The sequence below is a fragment of the Nicotiana tomentosiformis genome, chromosome 12, assembly GCF_000390325.3.
Source record: "Nicotiana tomentosiformis chromosome 12, ASM39032v3, whole genome shotgun sequence".
Lineage (NCBI taxonomy): Eukaryota > Viridiplantae > Streptophyta > Magnoliopsida > Solanales > Solanaceae > Nicotiana > Nicotiana tomentosiformis.
Genome location: NC_090823.1, coordinates 84773970 through 84796766, shown reverse-complemented (window position 1 = coordinate 84796766; position 22797 = coordinate 84773970). Strand labels below are relative to the sequence as shown.

General features: G+C 36.2%; 2 protein-coding genes across 7 annotated transcripts; one reads left to right on the top strand and one right to left on the bottom strand.

Moving 5' to 3' along the window:
- Positions 1 to 32: 32 nt before the first annotated feature.
- LOC104112385 (transcription factor bHLH48-like) lies at positions 33 to 5435 on the bottom strand. Of its 4 annotated transcripts, XM_009622272.4 has the most exons (7): positions 5058 to 5435; positions 4561 to 4695; positions 4405 to 4470; positions 2738 to 2806; positions 1667 to 1738; positions 695 to 905; positions 33 to 430 (listed from the first exon to the last, which is right to left on the bottom strand). In XM_009622272.4, exons 1-7 carry the CDS (start codon positions 5433 to 5435, stop codon positions 393 to 395), a joined length of 969 nt encoding a protein of 322 aa, XP_009620567.1. In that variant the 3' UTR covers positions 33 to 392. The 4 variants fall into 4 exon arrangements, with proteins under 4 accessions (XP_009620567.1, XP_070048387.1, XP_009620568.1 ...); XM_070192286.1 differs by lacking the exon at positions 2738 to 2806; XM_009622273.4 differs by lacking the exons at positions 33 to 430; positions 695 to 905 and adding an exon at positions 953 to 1343.
- LOC104112386 (uncharacterized) lies at positions 4514 to 16373 on the top strand. 3 transcript variants are annotated; one of them, XM_070192288.1, is made up of 5 exons: positions 4541 to 4648; positions 14518 to 14645; positions 14723 to 15347; positions 15434 to 15623; positions 15687 to 16373. In XM_070192288.1, exons 1-3 carry the CDS (start codon positions 4620 to 4622, stop codon positions 14884 to 14886), a joined length of 321 nt encoding a protein of 106 aa, XP_070048389.1. In that variant the 5' UTR covers positions 4541 to 4619; the 3' UTR covers positions 14887 to 15347; positions 15434 to 15623; positions 15687 to 16373. The 3 variants fall into 3 exon arrangements, 1 of the variants encoding a protein (XP_070048389.1); XR_689972.4 differs by lacking the exons at positions 14518 to 14645; positions 14723 to 15347; positions 15434 to 15623; positions 15687 to 16373 and adding an exon at positions 7696 to 7985 and having other exon boundaries at positions 4514 to 4648; XR_004511131.2 differs by lacking the exons at positions 14518 to 14645; positions 14723 to 15347; positions 15434 to 15623; positions 15687 to 16373 and adding an exon at positions 5199 to 5591 and having other exon boundaries at positions 4515 to 4648.
- Positions 16374 to 22797: the final 6424 nt, after the last annotated feature.

Here is a 22797-nt window from a genome sequence, read left to right as displayed (position 1 = left end):
ATTACAACACAAGGTACATCAACAAGAGCAAATAACACAAAAGCTTATCTGCATATTAATGTAGTCACCACTAGTTCATTTTTGTTTTACAGCTATGAATCAATCAATCATCTCGCACACCAAGTATCAGATTGAATGACCCTACGTTAGTATAGACAAATATTTCCGTATGCATATAAATATATATGTTATACAAATGGAAATAAGGGATACAGCTAATTTTTTCCCCCTCTAACAGAGATCAATCTGGATTTTCTCCTTGTTCTTGATTAGCGGAAGTGGAAAGTCAAAGTCTTTAACTCTTGAGAACTCTCTTCTCCGCTGCCTGCTGCTATCAACTATTATGTCCGATATATACACAGCTAACCACTAGTAAATTCTTGCCTCTGCTTTCATAGCTCCATTTTCAGCTGATTTTGGTGTAAAGATGCTGCAAAAGTCAGAAATATCACAATTAGCTATGAAGCTCATTTGACTCTTGCTGCATTCCATATTGGTTTTCTTTACAGAATTCTCTTTGTCGCGTATATATATATATATATATATATATACATATTGTGTGTTAGTTGCCAAGTGGTAAACTTTTTGCGTCTCAGTTGGTGCCAAGTGGTAAACTTTTTGCGTCTCAGTTGGTGCCAAGAGGAAATGAACATAGAGAAATAAGTAACACACAGGCCATTAAGTTGGGATTTACCTGAATTTGCTGAGGAATCATAAGTCAAAAGTGAGTTCTCTGGAGTAACAAAGCTAGAGTTGTCTTCTACTCTTCCCCAGACAGGCTGATGAATTCCTTCAAGATGCCAAAAATGTTGATACTGGTTTCTGTTCCCGCTGGTTTGTCCGTCAGCCCACATAGGTGGCACAATCATGTCTGGTAAGTTGCTCTCTACATGGGAACCACTCCGCTAATTTTCCAAAAGTAAATCAAGACTCTTAAGGGAATGATCACAAGTTTTGAAGAAACTGAGATTATTTTATAAATGCTTTATACATTATGAGTAATTACTCAATCATCCTAAAGCTAGTCATAAAGCATGAAGATGCCCGCTTGAAATCTTTTGGATAATCCAATCTTTGACTGTATTTAATTGATCCATACAAGTAGGCATAATTGATTAAATAAATACATTGCAGTAAAACATGATAAGGTACAGAACATTTTCATTTAAAGCATTGTAGAAGTCATGATGTGAGAAGTTGCAACTTGCAGAAATATCGACAGTAAGTATCACATGAAAAATTCTCCTCTTCTCAGGTATATGAATAGAGGGCCAACTTTGAGACTGACAAAGGTAACTCCAGAGGCTAGCAACATTGTAGTACGGTGACTGGCAACCTTTCAACTGATCACGTTACATAAGAAGAGTTAAACGGGTAAATGTGCCTAGAAAGTCAGATAATGATGGTCCACAATTGACCCTGCTCTGCTATTTTTGGCTGGTCAAAAGAACCTCTAGAAAAAAAGGGGATGAAGAAAAATTTCAGTAACTAACTTTCGAACAATTTTAATGTGAAGCGTCTTCTTAGGTGGTCTTATAAGTTGACATTGAAGGTAAAAAAATCAGATGCCAGCATAGAAGAACTAACGAAGTACCAGTTAGGCGCTTTACTTGCTGAATTGAGTAAATAATGAAGTGAAGTTATAAACAAGCAAGACAAAACTTACTTCTGGAGCAAAGAGATTGTCAAGGTTGAAATCAACTCTTGGGTTAACCGCAGCAAGTCTCATTGACAAGAACTACAACCAAACAGAACTCCATCAAATGACTGAGGCAACCAATTGAAGTATCAATACGACCAAGCAATAACAGAAAAATTACTTTCTTGAAGGTCATGAAAGTTCTTTTCGTATGTGGAATGCCCACTGGTTTACTTCTATCTTTGCCTACATTTTCAAAATTTGTCAAAAAAAAAGGTTGTGGGGTGGGGGCGGGGGCGGAGGTGGGATGCAGATGCACTCATCTGTATAGGGAACATGCAAGCTTCCCTCACCACAATATCATGTTTGAATATTAAGCATGGCCACAAAACCTTTTATGAGCCTATTGATGTTTAAGTTCAGCCTGACAAAATTCAGACTATGATTGTGTTTCCTTAATAAGGAATTATTGTTTCCCTTCTTTAAAAAGAATACATGAGGAGCAACTGAGGAACTCCTCAGGTATTGAGTTCATCAGTTCTCCTTTCGTTATGACTGTACGCTAACGGGGGAGCTTATGACAAATCAACAACTGCTGCATATTCTCCACACCCTACCTCCGGTAGCCGAAGAACTACATTACTCGGACTCTCCAAAATGCAGCCGCACCCGTGTCGGATCCTCCAAAATGCACTACTTTTAGAGGATCCGACATGCACCGGCAACAATTTTGGAGAGTCCGAGCAATATAGCCGAATAATAATAAAAAAATTCTTCTCTTTTCTTTGTAAGTTATGCAAAGCATTGCAGGAATTATGTTAAGGCATTTACCTGCATAGGGGGGCACTAAGTTTTGGAAGAAATAATGACTATTTCTTTAGAGAGAGAAAAAGAAAATAGCCACTATTTCTTCCAAAACTTAGTTCCCCCTATGCAGGTACAGAAATAATGACTATTTTGAGGGATACAATCTACTACTGCAGAGTGAGAAGTCTGAATGCATCATATTTGCATTTACACCTAAAATGCCGCAATCAATATAGTAGTCTGCAGATTTCAGCACTAATAAGTCAGATGCAAGGATTTCCGAGGTCTGACCTCCACTTGACGCTGTAAGGATTGTACATGGTTGATGATCTCATCCAACACCATTGCAGTTCCCGAGATCTGTAAGCATAGTCCAGACTTTACAACATGGTAATATTTTTGGGCAAGTTTGAAATTGAGAATTAACTAATTGAAAGCATCTGAAGCGAGCACGAATGTCTGTTAATTAGCCATTAAATTAATCACCGTGCATCTCTGCTTAGCCTCATAAAAATGCAAGTGTATGTTAAGCCACAGCAAGCCAACAAGTTAAAGTAGAATAGTAACATTCTATAGTCTTGATTACACATTGCATTGACAGTCAAAGATGATAAAAGCTCCTTCAGATCAATAGTTATTTTCATTTCTTAAAGCAATTAGAAGTGATTGTTCAAAATCAAACTGATTTCTAATTCAAACGATTGTTCCCAATATTACAAATACAAACAAAAAGTCTAAGATGGAACTAACTATTCCAAAGTAACCTACAGTTGCAAGGGATCAACATCTCATACATTCATAAATTGGTCAAGTCACAAATGGCTGGATTAGTAGTCTCTTTATATTAACAATCCTCAACTCATGACTTTTGAGTTTAAGTTAGACATGAGGTCCATTTTTGAACATATATCCTACTACTTTTGAAAAAAAAAAGTAGTATTTGGAGTTAAGTTGAAAAATGGTATTTGGAATTTGAAATTATGTTTGGACAATGCATTTCACTTGAAAAAATGTTGCAGTTTTGTGAGCGGGAAAAAAAAATCTGAAAATTTTGAAAAAGTGGTCAAAACCACATTATCGAAAAAGTGGTCCACAACTCATTATCGAATTTTTTTTAAAAACTTGCAAAATTTAATGGACAAACACATTTTTGAAAAATAAATAAATTGAAAATAGGAAATTTTTAAATATTTTTTTCACTTTTTTTTCCGGAATTAATTTTTGGCCATGAAAATTTCAAATTGTACGCAGCCTGTGGTCCGGCCCTTCCCCGGACCCCGCGCATAGCGGGAACTTAGTGCACTGGGATGCTTTTACTTGAAGTTAAATTTCGGAAATTTTTCGAAATTTGAAAAACTCAAAAAAGTTATTTTCCAAAATTTTTACTTGAAAGCACTCACAAAAATTCAAAAAACAGATTCAAATAATATTCATGGCCAAACACAAATCTAATTTTCAAATACCATTTTCAACTTGAAAACAAGAAATCACTTTTTTTCCAGAATTTCACAATTCTTATGTCCAAACGCCCACTTAGTCTCTAGACTAAAACTTCTCCAAATTATCCTAACTCCCCCGAAAAACAAATTTTCAAGTATCAATTTTCTTTAAGGGAAAAAACAGGTAAAGAAAAAGAGGTCCAAGACTAGTAAATGACACGATTGACCTCAAAAAGTAAATACTGAAAAGTAGCAAAAAGGCTGAAAGGACAGTAGAATTGTTAGCTACTTTTCTTGGTGCCAAACCCACCACCTTTTTTCGTTTAAGAAAAAGGTGAAAACGACTGATTTTAGGCTTTAAAAATAAAATAAAAAACTAATGGATGAAAGGAATTACAATTATCACATTGAAGATATTTTTTCCCCAACGTGATTACTTAACAATCAGTACAAATTTATTAGACTATCATTATTATTATTGCTAATGAAGAGTACTACGTAATAAAAGTGACAGCTAACCTTATTACATCCTGGGACCAGCTCTTGAAGGAGCTTCATCCTAGCATTAATCTTCTCTCTCCTTGCCTACATATAATTAAGAAAATTACAATCTTAATTAGATGTAATCACCAAATTTAGCAAAACACTAATAGCGCTTAAGTTCTTGAGCCTTACTCTTTCTGCTAAGCTATGGCTATCTGTCGCTTGGCCTCTACGAGCTCGGACGTGAACGTATGGAAGCTTCTCTGCATCATCTTCTGAGGTATTATTCGTTGATTTTTTGCCCTTTTTGCTACTAGTTTCTTTTACCTGAATTTGACAGAAATTACTGAACAAACTGGAAATTCATATACTCCACTTCTTAGGTCCAAAATCCATTTCACATTTCTTAGAAATTAAATAGAAAAAACGTAAAGTATAATAAGTTGCAATTTTGCTCCTATCAAATTAGTGTTTCATGGACATGGATTTGAAACTTGTAATATTTAAAAAGCCATAGACATTTGTGTGACTATAAATTATCTCATTAAGAATAAAATTAGAAGTTTTAAAATTAACTTATTACTCCTTCTGTTACTAAAATCTAAGTGAGTTTTATTTGACTGGTCACAGAATAAGAATAAAAAGTGTCATATAAAATAGGATAGAGGCTACGGTGGTGTGGAAATTACCTTTTTCTCGCGTTCCTTTCTCTTAGTTGTTTTTTGATTAACCGTCGGATTGGAAAAGGTAACCGGAGATGAATTCTGGTTAAATTCGGAATCTAGGGGTTCTTGTTTGACTAAAAGTGATTTTGAGCATGAATTGGAAAGAGTAGAATTAGACTCCGGCGAGTATCCGGCGGCGAAGACGGAGAACTTAGAAGCTCTGTCAATCAAAGCTGCATCCGAAGGAAAAATCGGCGGCGGAGGAGGAGGATAACGATAGTGAGGTATGTGAGGTTCACCGGTTTTGTCGGTTTCCAATGAATGAACTAAAAGCTCCACCGCTTGATTCGCCGGCAGTTCAAGTAACGCCGTGAAAGAACTTCCAGTTCCCATTTCTCCCATTTTGGCTCCGCAACTCTCGGATCTAACTTCAAGCTTCTGTATACTTTTTACTTCTTCTTTTTTCAGTTGGAATTATAGAGTTTGTTTAAGCTTCAATGGGGGTCAATCTTCTTCTCTGCTACACTGTACTGTTATCTCTCTTTATCTTTGACTCTATACCAAAAAAGGCTTTGCCCTTTTTCTCTGATATACAGCAGCCGCTGCCTTAAAACAATGCACAGCTTTGGTTCTCGTTCTCTCTCTCTCTCTCTTGTCAAAATCTTATGTTTAAGACTTTCTGATTTTGATTCAGTTTATAGGAGCTCTATTAAAAAAATGACTATTAGAGCTCAAATTTGGAATTTGTGATTAAGAATAAAATACATTTATTATCCTACCACATATTTTAGTGATAGATTTATATAAAACTTAATTCTAAGAAATTGAGGTCGAGGGTTAGGTAAAAGATTGGGAGTTACTCGTGCGTTTTTCTTTTTCTTTTCCCTACCGGTAGAATTATTGCTAGTATGGTATTCCCTTCGATCCACAATTAATGATTTTTTAGCCTTTTTATGTGATCCAAAATAAGTAATGTTTTCAGATTTCATGAATGAATTAATTATTCTTTTCTTACATTGCCCTTGGAGTATGTGTTATGAGTGTTTATGTGACGAGATAGTAAATGTTAATATGGTCAAATTTATTGCTAATTAATGTTAAAAAGTAAATTTCTTAATCTGTGTGAAAACATCCAAAAAGTCACTTATTATGGACCGGAGGGAGTAACTTTTATTGATATTACTACTTATTGTTTGATTGCTATTTTATGCTTTAGTTCTTAATATCTTGTTGTTGTTGTTGTTGTTATTGTTTGTTCTCATTACTTCTTTTCATATTTTCTTAGTCGAGGATTTATTGGAATAGTTTCTCTGCCCTTTCATGATAAGGGCATATTTGCGCACACACTATCCTTCCTATATCCTACTTATAGGAATTTGTTGGGTTTGCTGTTGTAATTTTAGGAGACGTTAGAGTTATAAATATGAAAATGACTTACTAAAAATTGGTTCCGATCTTACATGAAAATGTTGAGTATTTAACAACAAATCTTAAGATAATAGATGGAGTATCCCAATACGTTATAAATCTCTTTGAAAGCGTTATATAACTGATATGAAACAATCATATAACACAATGGCATATTATCTTTGACATACCTTGACTTGTGAGTTGTGACTAATGTCTTTTTGAAAACTAATTTAGTGTAGTTTGGTGTAATTGTGGCTGTTTGTCTATAGGAATATTCTCAAATACTGAAATAAGTAATTAGTTAGAGGGTATTTGGATTGACTTATTTTAAGTGTTTATTAGTTTTTAAGTATTTTTTTAGTTTTTGTAGTGTTTGGCAATGATAAAAAATGCTTGAAAGCTTTTACTTTTAGACATGAAAAAGTATAAAAATAAGCCAAAAGCCAAAAATTCATTATTACTCTCTCTGGCCCACAATAAAAGACTATTTTACCTTTTTATTTTGGTGCAAAATAAATGTCATTTTACATAATCAAGAAGGTACTCCCTCCGGTCCACAATAAGTGATTTTTTTCCTTTGGCACACCCCTTAATAAAATACTGACTCCTAGAAAACAAATAAGTATTTTGACTAAATTAACTTTAATTAAAATTTGCATATTGTTAACTTAATACATTGGGATATATAAAATAAGGGCAAATTTGAAAAAGTACGGTTAATTCATTCTTCATTATGTAAAAATGACACTTTATTTTGGACTTAAATAAAAAGGTCAAAAGGTCACTTATTATGGACTGAAGGGAGTATTCACTTTGTTTTTTCAAATTTATCCCTATGTACTTATCCTTAAAAGGTCTTTTAAATTACTAACATTAAATAGGTCCAGCAATAAATTAAGGGTAGTTTAGTCAGAAGACCTTTTTTTTTAGAATTTAATATTTTTTTAATGAGTGAGCCAAATATAAAAAAGTCACTTGTTGGAGTACCAACTTACATTTTTTGACTTTTAGCTTATAAGCTATCTTTTAAAAGCAAATCCAAATACCACTATACTGAGTTTCAAGTGAAATATTATTTGAACTTGAGTGAAATGTTAAAATGACAGTCTGAATGAGAATTTCAAGAGAAGTATACAAACTTTCAACTTTTACAAATTTTCTAAAGTGAAAGCACTTTAATTTCATACTATCATTTTTTTTGACTTCACTTAAATATTGTTCAAACGCTTACAAAGTTTTTTTCCGAAATCAGGCATAACGATACTGAATCGGGTGGGCTTTAGTGTGGGGACCGGATGCTTACCCAACCCAACACTGTTTTAATCACAGTGGATGATCCGTCACTTTCGATACATTTATTTGGTTTTATATACTCTTTTCATTTCCATTTTTCCTTATTTTTTAGCGTTCTTCTTATACATTTCTAGTATCATTCCTATTACATTTACTTAGCAGTTTCTAAACAGTTGATGTCTTGATTTTATTCCTGATATATGTGGATTCCAAGTTCAATCTTATAATCAAATATTATCCAAATCCAAACTATTTCAATATTTTATAAAAATAATATAAAGTAGATTAAACTGAAATTAAGCATTTGGACAATAGTTGGATGAAGTTGAAAAAATATGTGAAAGTTGCAATTATGTTTGGGCGTGAAATTCACTAGCTGCTATTAAATTATCAATAACAGTGGTAGGTAAAAAATATGAACTTGAACCTTGTGATGCTGTAACCTTGTGGGAGAAAGTTTTTACCTGATTATGCAAACTGCAAAATAGTAATTAAATTTATCCTGGTACCTTCCTACAGCATAGGAGTTACATAGCAATTGACCAAAATAAAAAAAATAAAGGCTTTAAAATTTATTTTTCAGACGAAAAGAAGAAAGTTTTTGGGAGTCTCTACACGGAAGTGTAATAGAAGAGTGGGATTTTGTGAGAGCAGAAAGGTATAGGATTGTCCAGGCAAAATTGGCAATAAATCTGAACTATTAAATGTAAGAAACTGACCAATGATGGGCCAACTTTAAACTTGGATTAGAGATTTAGAGATTTTTACCTTTCTATGATAAGTTATAAATTTATTTATCCATCTTAGAAAAGTTATCACTTAATTACATTATATAGATATAATTATATATATTTTATACAAATGTTAAATGAGTATCCTTGATTATGGTCATTTAATTTGGTAAGATCTCCATAACTCAAGCCTGATAACCCCCCCCCCCCCCCCTTCCCCCCACTTCTCTTAGCCAACCCCTATCCACTGTTATCACGTATTACATCTTGTTCAATTTTTCTTTCGATTGAGTCTTCCTCCATTGAAACCTAAGAGCAAAACCACCTAAAATCCGCTTTAAACCACCATTAAAACTATTCAAAAACCAGCAGCAAACTCTATAAAACTCAGCCTAAAACTTCAATAATTTTAAGCCGCGGCCGAAAAAGGGATTAGGGGAATAGGAGTGAGGCAATAGAGGAAAAGGGAGAGAGGTGACAATTAGAGTTAATTTTAGTTGAAATTTCATATTGATAATCGAAGAGGAAAAAGAACAAGAACAGACCACATGCAAAAGAAATATTGTATGCAAATTTTTTGGAAGTTATATAATGTTATTTGAAGCATTACAAGCAAATTGTAACTGACCACATGTTTAAAGATGCATCGAAATTGTATTAAAATTACATGTAAAGTATATTGTTTGACCCAAAATTTAGATCTAGGTTTAAAATAGAGTTAATTTTAGCCAATATTAATATCCAAAAGATACATTAACCGATTTTGTAGCGAGAAATCACAGATATTATTTGTGCAACAATAAATGGCAACAATACTGCTATATTCAATAATCCAAAAATAAAGGAGGTAGCATTAAATAACAATAAATAGTAATGAATGACATTTAGGTAAATAAAAGCATGTGAGTCACCCGAAAAGGGTGAGATTCTTTGGTATTCTTTCTGACAATTATAAATGATTGATGAGCCTTTGAATATTCGGATTCTCCTTGGAACGTGGGAGAAAAGTTAGATAAAAATTCGAAGAAAAAATGTATTTTGTATGCGTATAATAAAGCAAGAATATTCAGATAATGTCAATGTGTTGTATTTTATAATAAATGTCCAATTCCCTCTACCATTCTCTCTCTTTCTATTTATAAGGGTACATGAGCCACAAATAAGTTATTGTAGCTGTATGGAATTTATATTTAAGTTGTATGATATTGTAGATGTGTTATATTTATATCAACTTTGTATGACTGTTTAAATAAGTTATATATTGTACCATACATTCTTCTTCTTTTTCTCAATTTGCTAGAGAAGGAAAAACAGAGAAGGAAGTTGTTGCCATAGTTTTTCGGGGAGTCACTGCCGGTGCTTGGCCTCGTAGTTGGCCGTCTTTCGGCGTGACAATGGATGTGGTATTTGAAATGGTTTTTTGCTGCTTTGAGTAAAGAAGAGGAGAAAAGGAAAGATGGGGTGTTAGTTTGGCCTGATATTAGAGGGGATTAGGGGGGATATGATAGAGGCGCAGTGGAACAAGGAGAGAGGATAGGAGAGGAGAGCAAATTAAATGGGAAGGGAAAAGAAAAGGTATAACTGAAATCTTTAACTCAAAATGCTAGCGTTTTAAAGGAGACTAGTATTATGATATGCGCTTTATATGTATATTTATATCAGTGAGTATACAATTTTTTTTTAAAAATTGTATAAATATTATTAAATAATATATTTATATTAAAAATATATAAGTTCCTAAAAATAACGAATATTGATCCTATTTAGCTGGCTTAATAAATAAAAAAATATGACTTATTGTAACTTTTGTTGATCCGCCAATGACTGAAGTTATCTGTTTATCTTTTTCCTTTCTCTCCCTCCCTCATACTTTCTCTCTATCTCTACTATAATTTTAATTTTTTTGTTAATTATTTTGATAATTGGATATTGTCTTAAAATATTATACAAATGGATGAAAATCATCTGCACCTCTAAACTTTGCTTTAAAAATTGAGCTCCCCCTCTATTTTGAACAATTATCATTCTTCCCCTTGTTTCTCAATTGACTTTTTAAAATGCCTATTGTTGTAGGTTAGGAGGTAGTTGAGTCTTGCCTTACTTCGTACCATTGTGGGACTAGCCAGGTAGGGTTTTTGTCTAACATAGCTAGTGGCAATGTTATGTCTTACTATTTCGCTTTTCAGTGCAGAACCTATTTAATAGCTATCGCTTTTGCTTTGCATCTTTTTTCTAAATTTTATGGTGTCCTTAATTTTTCTATGATTACTGTGGTGATACTAGTATTGTCTCCTTTTGTCCTTTTATTTTTTTGAGCCGAAAATCTTTCGGAAACAACCTCTCTACTCCTTCGGGGTAGGGGTAAGATCTGCGTACATACTACCTTCCCTAAACCCCATTAGTTGAATTTTACTGGGTTGTTGTTGTTGTTGTTGTTGTTGTAGTAGTAGTAGTAGTAGTAGTATTATCATGATATTTTTCTTTTTTCTAATATCTATACTATGAACTTACCTATGTAATGGCTAACTTTTATTTTCAAAATAAAAAAATATAAAATGATAACCAAGCATATAATTCATTGATGTTAAATAATAAAAAGGATAAGCAAAATAAAAATTAAAATAAAATAATTTGCTTTTATCAATATTGTATTCATAGCAATCAAATTTCAAAAATATATTTACACAATCTAGAATAAAACATGGTGGGAACCTTAAACATATCCTCAATGCAAGTAATATAAAATTTTATTATTATTAAAAGTAAAGGCAGATTTTATAACAAACTCCTAAAGGATTATCTATTTAATACTGAGAAATTGTAACTTAAATATATACTTAATGCATGTCATATTATGAAGGAATACCGAATACTCCCTTGGGAGCTGATATGTCATTTCAATTCTGGTATGGGGAAGACCGATCAAATGTGACAAATAATATATAGGATATTATATTTATAATTTAAATAAATTTATATTATAATTTATAATAAGGTATAATATCATTTAAATTATAGGAAAAATCATAAAAATAGCATGTAAAATAAAAAAAGAGTATTACACATATAGGAGGAAATTGAAACATGACAAGGGCAAAATAGACATTGTGTAGGATAAAGGGGGTGAATGATAATTGTTCAAAGGTTAAGGGGGGAGTTTGATTTTTAAACCAATATTAACTGATGTAAATGATTTTACCCTAGAAAAAACAATCAATGAAGAGAAATTAAAAGAGTCAAAGATAATATCGAATGAATTATAGTTCATGTTATGCCCAAAAAAAATTATGATCGTGATATATTATTCAAAATAAGAAAATAATTTTGTATAAGATAAAATCTTGGTTGATCTTAAGATCCTATGTATCGAGACTTCCAACATAAATCAAATAAGAGAGAATTCAAAAGGTAAAAAATTAATGAGTTCAATTATGAATCTTAATCATTTTTGTTTTCACTTGCCTAGAGGTTAGGCAAAATTGAGATTGGCATCGGGATGAGTTTGTTAATTTATTACTTCTAATATCTTATTTGGAAGCACACAATGGTAAGTTACATTATGTAATTGTGAATTATTCCTCTAATTCTAAATGTCGTTTTTTAATTCTTGACTTTGTAACTTGGTTGCTTCTCAGAAAATGTCAATAAAGAAAACAATAGTCTTTCGAAAAAAAGTTTAAATTATTGTATTACATTTTTATTTTTGTATTTATTTATTTCTCGCCCAAACCTACGTAAAAACGATATTTTATGTTTAATTTTATATTGTCTATTAGAATAAAGTGTTAATTTACTTGTTCGATTAGGCTCCGTCTTTGAAACTTACATGTAGTAATATGCTTTTTAATTTCTCTATGTGCATTGAAGAGGTCCTAAATAGTAAATACACGTGAGGTAAGCCTTTATTTCCTAATCCTTATTAAGATATTATGTTATATAATTTAAATAAAAAATAATTTATATAAGGTAAAATCTTTGAATTCCTAAATATTAGGACTTTATACATAGTTCAAATAAGGAATGATCATTATAGTATTTAATTGATTTAAAAGTCCTAAATATTAGAAAAGTAACTTAAATTACAATTTTGTCCAATATGAAATCTATTTTTAAAGTGTGAAAAAGGTAAACAATATTTTACGAAGGGGTTTCATGTTTTCAATATAGTATAGATTTGTACAAATTATAAAAAAAAAATAGTTTATTTTAGTAATTAACAAACTTCAGTTAAAGCGGATAAAATAATTTGTAATATAGTATATATATAAGAAAAAATCCCCGAGATTTAAGTTCACAACCTTATTGGGGTTCTAGCTTAAAAACCCGTTTAGCCCAACCACAAATATTTAAGTGGTCACTAATCAAACATTATCTAGTAAATGTGTTTACCCTCAAAATCGGATAAGAATTGAATTTGTTAGTGGTTTAAAGGATATACAGATTAATTTGATACTAAACGATAAACTTAATTGCAATTGAAATAAATAACGATAAATTAACTGCAAACCAGAGCTGAATGTACTTTGATTGACACCAAGATATCGAATAATAAGAACTTAAAGAATAACGGTAATGTATTGCTTATGAGTGTATGCTACAACGCCTTTCATGAAATGCTAGGCCCCTTTTATATAATAGATGAGTCCTACTTTTAGGGTATTATTCTATTGTTATATAAAAGGTAAAAAGTCATTGATTTGCTGACTTGCTGACTGCTGGCCTCCTTTTTTTGGTATGTTCCGTGATTTCACTCGCAATATCTGATTAGTTGCGGGAATTTCGGACCCTTGTCAGGTAAACTGGCGATATTTTCCTTGAGACCATTATAACCGGACCGATTAAGACCTTGGTAAACTCGAAGGCAAGTCCGGTGGTTTCGGTGGCTAATTCGGCAAGGCAGGAACCGACCTTTGGGGTTTTATCACTATCTCTCGATCCCAAGCTGTTATGTTGGATGCTCGGTCAAATTCCGAGTTCGATTTTACCCATATACAGATAGTCTCCTCGTTTTTCGAAGAGTAAATGACGAGAAACGATATGAGCTCTCGATTCTTACTTCGATAAATCATGACGTAAGCGACAAAAATCATGACATAAAGTCCCCTCATTATTTGGAGAGCAAATAATGAGAAACGATATAAGCTCTCGATTCTCACTTCGATAAACAATGACGTAAGTGACAAAATTCATGACATAAGCGACAAGAATAGTTGAAACGTCCCGTTGGTCCAATTTTTAAGGTATTAAATGCTTGTCAGTTGCTAGTCGGTCACTCCCAGGTGTGAACCGTCGCTTGAAAAACTATAAATGCCTCCTCCTTCATTCATTCAAACCTTACATTCAAACCTTCTGCTCTCGTGCCTAAGATATTTTAACACTTCCAAGTTCTTTTATTCTGATTTTGTGAGATCTTTCATAAAAGTTCTTCATCCGCTAATCATCCATTATTTCTCATCCAAACCTTCTTTTCTTCATATCTCATCTATCTAAAGAAATGGAGAATATTTCAAAATCCGTTCCTCAAAAAGAAACTCCCTCTGCCTCGAGGCTGGCTGTTGAGGAAACCGTTTCTCATACTACTGCTGCTGGGGAACCGGCACCGGAGCCTCCTCTGAAATTGTTCATCCCCGCGTGGTGCCCGACCGGTGCTGATTTCAAGAACGAGAAAACCTCTTCGGTACCGGGTCAGTGTGAACCGGGCTTGAGGTATATCTGCTCGATCACCGAGGACGTCCTCTCCGAAGTCAAGAAAGATTACAACTGGGCTGATAAGCACCTAGTGGTCCCCAAGCCTGAGGAAGCTATTACTACCCACGTAGAGGGTTTTCTAAGTGTTTACACTTATCCCTTCACGCTGGGCCCCTTTGACCAGGTCATTATTGCCTTCTGTAAGAGGTACGACGTGACCCTCGGCCAAATTCACCCTTCCTTTTGGAGAATAGTAAATCTCCTTCGTTTCTTCGTAAGCGAGATCGAGGGGTATCCGTTCACCATCGACCATCTCATGCGCTTATATAGTCCCTTCTTATCGATATTTTGTGGTGGTGCAGCTGTTTCTTGGATGCCCGATGCAGTTCCTCGACTCAAGAAATAGGTCAAGGGCGTTGTGAAACAAAGGCCTTATTTCGAGCGTTCGTGGCGCGAGCTCTCGAAGGGCCGATGGGAGGCCCGTTCCATGGTGAGAGTTTTCTCAAATGTCATTTGATTTTCCTTTCACGATATTATGTTTTGACTTGATTTACTTCTCTTTTGCAGGTTTACCAAAAGATGTTAAGATGAGGCCTCCATTCGGTGATGACGATATCTTCACTGAGCCCCCTGTTTCGGGGCAGGATGAAGAGAAGAAAAGAAAAAGGGCTCCAGGTTCTCCGGGTCCTGAGAAGAAGAAGCCAAGGAAAAAATTGGCGCGTAAACCCTAGGGAAGCACCAGTGGTCGAGCACTGTGTCTGGACTCACTCTATCGATTGAGGGATGAGTTCAAGAGGGAAGGAGAAGCCTTCGATTTGGTGGCCAGCATGCCTCCAAACCAGCCAAGAGGCCTCCAAACCAGGGGGAGGCGCGATCGATCTTCATTAAGTCGGGGAGGCCGAGGTGGAGGCAGGAACTGAAGCTTCCCGAGATGCGGGCAAAGCCCCGCAAGAAGTACTTGGCCCGATAGAGATTGCCGAGTCGCCCTCGTTCACAGAGTCGATTTATAGCGAGGCTCAAGCTGCAAAAGAACACCATTGTTAATTCCCTTCCAGAGGACGCCCGGGTTCTTTCCGCCCCCATAGGGGTGGCCAGTTATCTTCGGTGTCTGGTGACCGAGGATGACCAGGCCAAGATGAATGAGGTGGAGGCACCTTGCTTATTCAACGAAGCGCAACATGCGCTTAACCGGGTAATCTTTGTATTTTCCTTGATGATTTTCAATTTTGTATTTAGGTTATTTCATAGATAACTTGACATTTGTTTTCGTGCTTGTAGGCATCAGTGCTTCATCATGACCTTTTGAAGGCACCGAGAAGAGCTGAAACAACTCGAAGCTGAAGTTTGAGAACTCACTGAGAAGAGAGACGCCTATAAACTTCTTAGCGAGCAGTTCGAAGGAGAGGCTAAGAGCCTCCGAGCTGAGCTGGATGTTGCTCGGAAGGAACTTGCTGACCTCACTGAGCAGGTAACAATATTTGAGATTAGTGATGATGAACTAGATTCAGTGACTGATGGTCAAAATCCGCAGGTCCAGTAAACACTCGATCAGATTGACCAGCTCCGAGCTGAATTGGAAATAGTTAAAGCCGAGACCGATGAATGGAGAGGCAGAATGGATTGTCTGGCCTCGGAAAAAGAGGTTGCTCGGGCACAACTAAATTCGACTGAAATTCAGCTTAGAGTGGAAAAGGAGAGGGCCGAGGTTCAGACTAAAAGGGTTGAAGAGCTCCAGTTGCAGTTAGGTTCGGCCGCCTCTGATCGAAAAAGTTTGGCCAAGGAGCTCGAAACAGCCAAGTCACTGGCCGTAGTGGTCAAGGCCGATGCCGATGAGATGGTGGCCCAATATAAGGCTGATGCCGAGGCGACCCAGGACCTTGTAAAAAATCTCATCGAGCACATGAAGTGGCAATCCCGAAGGGAGGCCCCCGAGGAAGTTCACGCTCGGGTTTTTGACTTATCGGCTGAGATCGAGGATGCCAAGGTGCTTGAAACCGAGTCCAAGAAGCTTGCCTATCCCAAGGAGGAATATTTCGAGGACTCAAGCATTTCCGAGGGTGGAGAAGACCCCGGGAATCCCGGTGACGAGGCGGACTCCGGCTAGGATCAGGCTGCTTAAGTGCCTCTATTTGATTTCGTTTTTTTTAGTATTTTGTTCTTTTTGTCAAGGCTTGTTATGCCTTTGTAAAGATCATATATAATACAAGTTTTTCGATAATTCTTGAGTTTTTCCTTTGCCTTTCTTTTTATATTTTTCAAAGATTAAAATGCCTTAGCATTAAATAGTTGGGTATTGTTCGGGGTTTTCGGACATTCCTTGCCTTTGATTTTTCTTAAGGCAATGTGGAAATTTGGTATGATCGATTTTTTTTTCCAAAGTACTTATAATTCCTTAGACTGTAATTTTGCCGAAGGTACCTTTTGTTACGTGCTTTGGACGTCTCCGAGCTTTTTCGAGTTGGGGCAAATGCCAAATAAGCTTTGTGCCCTCGGGCTTTTAATTTCCTGGAATGGCCGTAGCCTTTTAATTCGGGCAATGCCAAATAAGCTTTGTGCCCTCGGACATTTAATATCCTGAAATGGCCGTAACCTTTAAATTCGGGCAATGCCAAATAAACTTTGTGCCCTTGGGTTTCTAATATTCCGGAATGGCCGTAGCCTTTTAATTTAGACAATGCCTTAGGTGGCATATCACGACCCGAAATTTCCACCATCGGGACCGTGATGGCACCTAACATTTCACTTGCTAGGCAAACCAACGTTAGAATAATCTTAACCATTTTAAAACAAATTAAATTAAACGAAAGTCAATTACTGAAATAAAGTGCGAAAGACCATAACTACCGAATCATCAAAATACATCCCCGAATCTAGTGTCACAAGTACACGAGCTACTAGAATAATACAAATAAAGGTTTGAATAAAATTCAGCTGTTTGACAGATAATACACAACTAAGATAAGATAGAAGGGGACTTCAAAACTGAGGACGTTGTGCAGTTATATCTCAAGTCTCCTCTCGATAGATGAATCCGAGCAAATCTATGGTACTCCGCTGGGACTAACTCCAAAATCTGCACAAGAAGTGCAGAGTATAGTATGAGTACAACCGACCCCATGTAACCCGTAAGTATCGAGCCTAACCTCAACGAAGTAGTGAGGAGGGTATAACAAGACACGTACGTAAATAACCTGTTCAAGTATATACAAATATGAAGCAACAATTTACAATAAATAATAATTTATAAATTTGGGAGGGGACATGCGAAGAGGGATGCTATAGTAATTCCAGCAGGAGAAGTATCACGTAGCAACCAATTAATTCATCAAAAATAAAATGAGCAGCTGATAATATGAAATTGCACGACACCACCCTTCGTGCTTTTACTCTCATTCTTCCCAAAAATTGATAAATAAATAATAATAATTGGCACGGAATCACCCTTCACACTTTAACTGTCTTCTGGCATGGCATCACCCTTCGTGCTTTAACTCTCTTTGAAAATGGCACGGTATCACCCTTCGTTCTTTTACACTCTTTCTCACCCTGGCAAGGATAATATAAATAATATAAATGGCACGGCATCACCCTTCATGTTTTTACACTTTTCCTTACCATGAAAATAATGATATAAATTCGAAAGAGTATTTAAATGCGGGGATATATACTTATCAATCAATTCAACACCAAAATACTGACTTCACCTTCCAAAATATTCAACAATAATTAAATAAATAATAATTTCATGAATAATGATCAAATAATCAATAATAAACTTAAGCATGAATATCTTAATTAAATATGCAATTATTAACAATAAACAAATTTCACCCGCATGCTTTGACTCAACCACAACACATAAGTACTCATCACCTCACATATACGTTATGCCCTCACATTAAATCACGTAGCAAATAGAAAAATAAGTCCTACTCCCTCAAGTCAAGGTTAACCACGATACTTACCTCGATTTGCAACCAACTCAAGATTCCAATACACCTTTGCCTCGCGAATTCGTGTCCTAAAGTTTCAAATTTAGTCACAAACAAATCAATATACTCAACACGAATCGTAGGAATCAATAAGTACTCGTCACCTCACATATACGTTGTACCCTCACATTAAATCACGTAGCAAATAGAAAAATAAGTCCTACTCCCTCAAGTCAAGGTTAACCATGACACTTACCTCGATTTGCAACCAACTCAAGATTACAATACACCTTTGCTTCGCGAATTCGTGTCCTAAAGCTTCAAATTTAGTCACAAACAAATCAATATACTCAACATGAATCGTAGGAATTTATTGCTTTTGAATTTACTAATTTTCCAGATTAAGATCCTAAATTTATTTTAAAACTCAATAGTGGGACCCACGTCTCGAATCCTAGAAAAACTCACGAAATCCGAACACCCGTTCCGATACGAGTTCAACCATATAAAAATTATCGGAATTCCGACATCGGATTGACTTTCAAATCTCCATTTTATATTTTTGGAAGATTTTATAAAAATCTGATTTTACTTACATAAATTCATGGTTTCATGATGTAAATGAGTATGGAATCATGAAATATAATTAATATATAATAAGGAACACTTACCCCAATGTTTTTCCGTGAAAATGGCCAAAACTTTGCCTTACCTGAGCTCAAAATCATGAATAATGATAACTGGGACGAAATCCCATTTTCAGAACTTAAGTTCTGCTGTCCAGGGTTTTCTTCTTCGCGAACGCGACAGGTCCCTCACGTTCATAAAGCACATTTTTGTGCTGCCCCAGATTTCTTCTTCGCAAACATGAGAGCAGTCTCGCGAACGCGATACATTGCCAAGCTTGGCCTTCGCGAACACGGTCTTCCTTTTGCGAATGCGAAGCCTTATAGCCTGGTGCCCAGCCAGGCCTCACCCTTCTACGCGAACGCGAACACTCCCACGCGTTCGTGATGAACACTGCCCATTACCCTTCAGTAACGCGATCCCGCTTCGCGAACGCGAAGAAGTAAACCATATAGTCCATCAGAAAAATTCCAGCAAAGTTAGAAGTCCAAAATGCAACCCGTTAACCATCCGAAACTCACCCGAGGCCCCGGGACCTCAACCAAATATACCAACAAGTCTTATAACATCATACGAACTTAGTCGAAACCTCAAATCGCATCAACTAACGCTAAAACCATGAATCATACCCCAATTCAAGCTTAAGGAACTTAAGAATTTTCAACTTCTACATTTGATGCCGGAACCTATCAAATCAAGTCCGATTGACCTCAAATTTTGCACACAAGTCATAAATGACATAACAGACCTATGAACATTTTCAGAACTGGATTCCGACCCTGATATCAATAAAAGTCAATTTGTGGTCAAACTTTGAAATCTTTAAGGCTTTAGATTTCTAGTTTCCGTTAAATGGCAATAATTTGAGCTAGGGACCTCCAAATTCAATTCTGGGCATATGCCCAAGTTCCAAATCGCGATACGGACCTACCGAAACTGTCAAAACACTAATCCGATTCCGTTTACTCAAAATGTTGACCAAAGTCAACTCATTTGAGTTTTAAAACTATATTTCACATTTTAATCTATTTTTCACATAAACACTTTTCGGATAATTATACAGACTGCGCATGCAAGTTGAGGAATGATAAATAGTTCTTTTCAAGGTCTTAGAACACATAAATGAATGTTTAAATTATAGATGACATTTTGGGTCATCAGATTCTCCGTCTCTAAAACAAACGTTCGTCCTCGAACGGAATTAGAAAGGTACCTGAGCTGGTGAAAAGATGTTGATATTTTCTCCACATGTCCGACTCATACTCCCAGGTAGCTGCCTCAATCGGCTGACCTCTCCATTGCACCCGAACTGAAGGATAACTCGTAGTCCTCAACTATCAGACCTGCCGGGCTAGAATAGCTACCGGCTCCTCTTCATAAGTCAAATCTTTGTCCAATTGGACTGAGTTGAAATCTAATACATGGGACGGATCACCATGATATTTCCGGAACATAAACACATGGAACACTGGATGAACCACTGATAAACTAGGTGGTAATGCAAGCCTATAGGCTACTTCGCCCACCCTTTCAAGAATTTCGAAGGGTCCTATATACCTAGGGCTCAACTTTTCCTTTTTCCCAAACCTCATTACACCTCTCATAGGTGAAACTCGGAGTAGTACTCTTTCTCCAACCATGAATGCAATATCATGAACCTTACGATTGGCATAACTCTTTTGCCTAGACTAAGTTGTGCGAAGTCGATCCTGAATATTTTTGACCTTATCCAAGGCATCCTGTAAATTTCACGAATGTAATAGACACTGGCACATCGTGAAGGCGGACAATATCACGAATGTAAATTTCAGCTAACCGCTCTGACGAATAAGTAACTGCCACTGGAATGAAATGTACTGACTTGGTCAACCTGTCCACAAGGACCCAAACTGCGTCAAATTTTCTCTAAGTCCGTGGGAGCGCAACAACAAAATCCATAGTGATACGCTCCCACTTCCACTCAGGAATTTCTAAGTTCTGAAGCAAACCACCAGGGTTTTGAAGCTTGTACTTAACTTGCTGACAATTCAGACATATAGCTACATATGCCACTATATCCTTCTTCATTCTCCTCCACCAATAATGTTGCAGCAAAATCTTGATATATTTTGGCAGCACTTGGATGGATAGAATACCTAGAACTGTGGGCCTCTTCTAGAATTAATTCACGAAGCCCATCCACATTAGGCACACAAATATGACCCTGCATTCGCAGAACTCCATCTTCCCCTACAACAACCTGTTTGGCATCACCGTGCTGCACCGTGTCCTTGAGGACAAGTAAATGAGGATCATCATATTGCCGCTCTCTGATGCGCTCATATAAAGAAGACCAGACGACTGTGCAAGCTAGAACCCGACTGGGTTCTGAACAATCTAACTTCATGAATTGATTGGCCAAAGTCTGAAGTTAGGCAGCTAATGGCCTCTCACCAACAAGAATATACGCAAGGCTGTCCATACTCACAACCTTTCTACTCAAAGCATCGGCCACCACATTGGCTTTTCCGGGGTGATACAATATGGTGAAATCATAGTCTTTCAACAATTCCATCCATCTTCTCTGCCTCAAATTGAGATCTTTTTGTTTGAACAGATATTGTAGGCTATGATGATCAGTAAATACCTCACACGAGACACCGTAAAGGTAATGCCTCCAAATCTTCAGCGCATGAACAATGGCTGCCAATTCTAAGTCATGAATAGGGTAATTTTTCTCATGAACTTTCAACTGCCGCGATGCATATGCAATGACTCTGCCATCTTGCATTAATACTGCACCAAGCCCAATGCAAGATGTATCACAATACACCATATCAGATCCTGAACCTGTGGGTAATACCAACACTGGCGACATAGTCAAAGAAATCTTGAGCTTCTAAAAGCTCAACTCACACTCGTCTGACTATCTGAATGAGGCACTTTTCTGGGTCAATTTGGTCAATGAAGATGCTATAGATGAAAACCCCTCTACAAACCGGCGATAATAACCTACCAAACCCAGGAAACTCCGTATCTCTGTAGTTGAAGTAGGTCAAGGCCAATTCTGAACTGCCTCAATCTTCTTATGATCCACTTTTATGCCTTCTGCCGATGCAACATGCCCCAAAAAGGCAACTGAGTTTAACCAAAATTCGCATATTGAAAATTTGGCATATAACTGATTATTCTTCAAAGTCTGAAGCACAGTCCAAAGATGTTGTTCATACTCCTCTCGACTGCTGGAGAAAATCAAGATATCATCAATGAATACAACCACATAATAATCCAAATATGGCTTGAATACCCACTTCATTAAATCCATAAATATTGTTGGGCAATTGTTATCCCAAATGACATCACTAGGAATTCGTAATGCCAATACCGAGTCCGAAAAGTTGTTTTAGGGACATCAGATGCCCTAATCTTTAACTGATGTGTAATGACCCGACTTGTCATTTTAAGAATTTATGCCCCGTTCAATGACTTAAGGTTTCGAGCAGCCTAGCAATATGTATTATGACCCGCGTGTGTGGTCGAGTTTGAATTACGGATGATTCAGAGTGATTTGGGACACTTAGTTCCTAAAAAGGGAGCTTAAGTCTTAGGATTTTGACCGTAGTCAGAACTCTATGAAGACGACTCCGAAATGGAGTTCTGTTAGCTCCGTATGATGATTTTGGACTTAGGAGCATGTCCGAAAAATTATTTGGAGGTCCGTAGTGGAATTAAGCTTGAAATGGCGAAACTCAAAATTTTGGAAAGTTTGACCGGGGGTTTGACTTTTTGATATCGGGGTCGGAATGCGATTCCGAGAGTTGGAACAGCTCCGTTATGTTATTTGGGACTTGCCTGCAAAATTTGATGTCATTCCGGGATAGTTTGATAGGTTTCGACACGAGTTTTGGAAGTTGGAGTTTTTAAAGTTCATAAGTTCGATTTGTGGTGCGATTTGTATTTTCGGCATAATTTGATGATATTTGAAACCTCGAGAGAGTCTGTGATATGTTATGGGACTAGATAGTATGATTGGACGGGGTCCCGAGGGGCTCGGGTGTGTTTCAGACCAAATTGGATCTGTTTGGACTGTTGTTGTTGAAGTCT